At 35.2% G+C, this 5427-nt stretch overlaps 1 protein-coding gene across 1 annotated transcript; it reads left to right on the top strand.

Annotated features, from left to right (window-relative positions):
- The first annotated feature begins 1066 nt into the window (after window positions 1-1066).
- On the top strand, window positions 1067-2827 carry LOC128988088 (uncharacterized). Its single transcript, XM_054409290.1, has 2 exons — window positions 1067-1145; window positions 2342-2827. The coding sequence occupies exons 1-2, from the start codon at window positions 1140-1142 to the stop codon at window positions 2768-2770; spliced, it is 435 nt and encodes a 144-aa protein (XP_054265265.1). The 5' UTR covers window positions 1067-1139; the 3' UTR covers window positions 2771-2827.
- The last annotated feature ends 2600 nt before the right edge of the window (window positions 2828-5427 follow it).

The raw sequence follows: 5427 nt of genomic DNA, 5'->3' as shown, positions 1-5427 counted from the left end.
ATAATGGACTTACAGCAGCTTGCCTGTTGTATGTTGTATTATGCAACAGTATATTTCTACCACTCACAATAGAGAATACTTGTCATAAACAGAGCTGTTGCATCTCTACAGTCAGGCTGGTGATAATGGACCTACCTAGCAGCTTGCCTGTTGTATGTTGTATTATGCAACAGTATATTTCTACCACTCACAATAGAGAATACTTGTCATAAACAGAGCTGTTGCATCTCTACAGTCAGGCTGGTGATAATGGACCTACCTAGCAGCTTGCCTGTTGTATGTTGTATTATGCAACAGTATATTTCTACCACTCACAATAGAGAATACTTGTCATAAACAGAGCTGTTGCATCTCTACAGTCAGGCTGGTGATAATGGACCTACAGCAGCTTGCCTGTTGTATGTTGTATTATGCAACAGTATATTTCTACCACTCACAATAGAGAATACTTGTCATAAACAGAGCTGTTGCATCTCTACAGTATGGCTGATGATGATGGATCTACCTTTTGTACGACGTTTGCAACAGTGTACGATGAAATTTTACCAGTCGCAACAGAGAATATTTTTTATAAACAGAACTTTTGCATCTGTACAGTCAGGATTGTGATAATCTACCTACTGCTTACCTGCCTCGTATCCATTGTGTAATGCAACAGTGCAACAGTGTATCGACTAGTGACAAAACAGAGTATCTGTCATAAACAGAACTGTTGAGTTTGTACAGTCGTTCCTAATAGACCTAGTAATGCGTGTCTTTTGATTGTCATCTTAGGTCACAGTATTAACCAAATTACTGAGAATCCGTCATGGAAACTTTTGTTATATGTATGCAACCAGTCCTTAAGCTGACTGTCAAGGTAATAATTGGTTAAAACAAAATTCTGATTTTTATTTCAAGAAGAAGTTGTCTAAGTGGTTTTGAGGTACAGTAATCCTTTTCGTCACCTCAGGGTTCGGTAAAAACTAATATTTTGGCATAACCTGAAATTAAATCTTATACAACATAGTAGTAGTAGTTTATATCAGTATATAATTCAAGATATTTCCATAGTAACAAAAATAATTATTTTCATAGCTTATGGAATGAAATAATTTCAAGATTCAAGCTAGTCTCAAAATTTTCAGTAATTTCTCAAAATGCTGGTGAGTATATTTTCTGTTAAAAAGGTTTCGTTTTTGAGCATTTACCTAAAACATGTACCTATTACATCTTAGTCAAATATGCAATGTTTTAATCATACACCTGCTCTGGCTAATATACAATATTTAGTTATCAACATTCAATTAGGAATCGACAATAAAAATAGACAATCGAACAATTATAGCTGGAGTAAGCGATAAAATGGTTCACTTAATCTAGCAAAATAAACTCGGAAAGAGCCAAACGTCGCTTGAGGGCAATGTAGGATGGCGAGGGGAAGTAAATTGGAAATTCGAGAACTAGAAAGTCTCCAAACAACATCATTAACCAAGTGCTTCTGTGTTAACCTCACCACGACAAAATATCACCTCAGTTATGTTTACTACAACTTTATTATTTTTACTAAGCAATTTATCAATGGTTAAAAACAAATACATTTGATTACATACATTTGATTAGATACATTTGAATATTTACGGTTTTATTAATATTATTGCGTTTGCAAAACTCAAGCAAAGAATATTTAATGAGTTGTTTTCATGATAGCTTGGACGGTGTTTCAAAAAGTAAATGCTATTTTGTAGACATGTTTAAAATTTGTTATTTCCTATTGGCTGGTTTTTTCCCATTAAAGTTCTTCGATGAAGGTAATATGTACGTTTAGGCCTATGTTATAACTGTAATATCTGCTGCCGGACGGACAGTATTGGTGTGGATAATGTTTTTGTGTCTGCCAAAGAATTGACCACCTGGATAATTTCCTAACAAGCCTCGTTGTTCACTGTTCTTGTGGATTCCTCTCATTCTTCTGGGCTATTGGGAATTTATTTGTTTATTATTTTGAACATTTTTTAACACAAAACTACATAAGCTAGACAACATATTTTTTTTAGAACAAATACAGATTATAACCAATTTTGCGACACGACTGTGAAATATATCAACCAATTAAACCCAGAATGCACTTTTCTTTTAGATAAGACCTGTTAACTGTTAGGTTTGTGGTTTGTTTGATCTAAATAGGAATAAAAGTCAAAGAGATAATTTAAAAAAACACGTTATTAAGACCTTAAAGCTAGAGTAACATGTGTTTTCTATTTTCAACACTGTACTCATTTTGGTGACTTGTATAATAGTCCATAAGGGGTCAAAGTTTGGTAAAGTTGATGGTATGCTGACAAGGTAGTGTTTCTTCCAGCCCTGGTTCAGAGCTGTGGCTCTCCCTGCCCTGAGGGCGTTGCCAGCTGCCTCTAGTCTTCAGCCACATGTCTCCCGGGTGCTCCAAGCTTCCCCGCGTCTCTACGTCATCAGCCCAAGTCTCGACACAAGCCAGACGTATCGAGCCTTCGCTTGTACAACATGTGGAGGAGGAAGTTTCAAACCAACTCCCAAACCCAGTCCTGCAAAATCACAAGCGAAGAAAACCAAGACTACAGAAGCGAAGAAGACCAAGACTGTAGAAGCGAAGAAGACCAAGACGGCAGCTAAGAAACCGGCCGCTGGTAAAAAATCGTCAAAGGGAAAAAATAAGAAGCCTTGTCCTAAAAAGGAAGAGCCAATTGAGGAGAAAAAAGTGGAAAAGAAGAAGTGCGTGAAGAAAACTTGGCATCCAAAATGCGGTTCATGATTTAAATACACTTTCCACATTGCCACTGTCAAATATTAAAATCAAGTTTTAATAGAACTTGAGTTCATTTTATTGCTTTTTGTATCTTCCAATAGCACAAATTAAAGGTCAGTAATTTATTATTCTTTGTAATAAAATAGGAGTACACTTCAAAGTCACGTATAACAATGAACGAAGATTGTTATATGCATACAAACAATTTGTTGTTAAATAGCAACTGCATTTTTAATTATTGAAAGACAAGGCAACGACGTTTAAGATCTATTCTAATTTTACATTTAAACTAACTTAACATTTAATTTGTTTTGGGAAAATTCAAAACTGCCTTGTTCAGTTTTGTTTAAAATAGAAAATAGGCCTACATGAAACGATGGATGGTAATTTTGAGGATTAGGTTTAAAAAATTTTGTTTTCATTTATACTGTTCATCAGTGATTTTATTCCTTGGATGAATTGATGATTTAGTAATGAGCCAAAGTCTTCAAATATTTATTTAAACTGATAAATAAACGATTTGAGGGCTGTTTGCGAAAAACGCAGACTTTGTCAGTGTTTGACGAACACCAGGAAACCGCTGAACAGATTGTTAATGCAGATCCATATTCAACAGTCAATCAGTGGCTACCTTCGTTACAATGAAAATTTAAATGCAAATGATGTTTGTTAATCCACGGAAATAAGCTTTCAATGCATGAAACAAAATAATGTGATGCTGCTATTGACAATACATAAACAGATATCGCTTTGTGGATCGAACATCGATCAGAAACTGCAGTTTATGATCCATATAATGTCGATTTGAGAGAAAACAACTTATCTGATTTTATATCAAGATGTTGTTGTTGTTTGCTTATGTACATAGCATTCTATTTCAATTGTGTTAGCGAATAGTTTTAAGCAAATCTTCCATTTGGGGAAATAGCTATTACTGTTAGTAGGTCTCAAGGTAAGACCTGGACATGAGACCGATTTACTTTATCGTTTTGAACTCGTAAAACTGGGAAGGGGTTTTTTATAGGGAAAATGCATTGACTTCCCTTTTTTGACTCACAAAATATACAATTTTTCTATATAATTTTGGAGAGCTTAAAATACAATTTTTCAGTAGTTGTACGTTAAACCGTTCTTGTTCGTATAATCATTACGGGGGAAACACAGTCACATTATTACTTTCCATTTCAGTAGCATCAAATAAAGTGCTCATTGAACAAAGTAGCATTGTAGTGAATAAATATGACAATTTAAAAGAAATATAGGTTTTAGTGGAAATCCAACCAAGGAAATTGAAACTCTTTTAGTCTGCAGGTTTGGTGTGAAGGGGCTATTTTATTAATTTTAAATTATCAACAATAAATAAAATAAAATAATTTTAAAATTGGATTTAGCTTAATGAATATTTTGTTTCAGATTAGAAAGAGGTTTAGCAAGGTACAGGTACTTTAAACTTTTACATATTTTGCCAACGGAGACAAAAGTGGAAGATCGATTGTTATACTAGTGCACTTCACAAAAAAGTGTTAATTTTACAAGGGGTCTTTTTCAATTGCACATTATAATCTGAAAAAGGTTCGACGTTCTTGTATTTTGTTTTTGTAGACATTCTTTTGACCTTTTATAGGAAATTTTCACAAAGAAAATGTCCTTGTAAGAAAACTACGTAGGCATAGCATCTTAGTTGTTAAAAATGTCAACTCCATTTGCTCGGAAATCTTTTACTTGCAAGTATGCATTAAGAATTAACAGCAAATATGTAAAAGGTGCAATATTGTGTATTTAAACAGTAGAGCTAACATGAAGCTCGGTGCCTCAGGAACCAATTAATTATCTTTGATTACCTAATCACCTGAACAAACACGAGAGATGGAGAACCGTATTTGACCATCAACCACTCGTAGACGGCTACGGACAAGAAACACCACACGTCATGTACAGTAGGCTAAAACATGTATTTCCAAGTTGTACAAGTAGATTTTTATAGTTGTCCCCAGAGTAAAATGACTACTTATTGAGTAATATTACTCAATGGATATATTTAAATTGTGCTCATCAGGTAAACGACTATTTTCAATGTATGCTTTGCGGGGCTTGTGAGTATTTTTTGACGTCCATGGCAAAAAAGAATTGGCTGGAGAACACCAGCCAAACATTTTTTTTTTTAAGTTTATCCCTTAACATGAATACTATCCTATTTTTATTTTAGCGGGGGGGAGTTGTTGGGGAGGTTGGAACTTTGGGGATATTGGTGGGAATTCGGGAATTATGGAGAAAATAACGGGAAAATGCTAATCATTTGGGAATCGCTGTATCTGGACCAAACTCGTGTAGTCCTATTCCGCCCGAGTTTTATTTCGCCCGGAGCCTAATTACTCCCAATTCGCCCGCGGTCCCAGATTAACCCCTATAATCCTTAGCTCTACCTGCGTCAGGAGTCCTATTCCATCCACGGAGGCGAAGCCCCACCTCCTAGGACCCCACCCACCCCCAGCTATGTAAAAGCCCTCCCCTACCCATCACCCCTACCACTTTATAATCTGGAACTTTTCTTTGGATTGAAACGCTTCAACAGTAATCATTCTATATTGATAAATGCTTACGACATAACAGATTAATAAAATTGACTGTCCATGAACTGTTAGTTACTGTACAGTAACTGTATG

This window comes from Macrosteles quadrilineatus, unplaced genomic scaffold (assembly GCF_028750875.1).
Source record: "Macrosteles quadrilineatus isolate MER2022 unplaced genomic scaffold, UCM_ALF_1.0 Scaffold_2__2_contigs__length_208266976, whole genome shotgun sequence".
NCBI classification, from domain to species: Eukaryota; Metazoa; Arthropoda; class Insecta; order Hemiptera; family Cicadellidae; genus Macrosteles; species Macrosteles quadrilineatus.
Note: the sequence above shows the minus strand (reverse complement) of the source record. Positions and strands in the feature narration are given on the sequence as shown.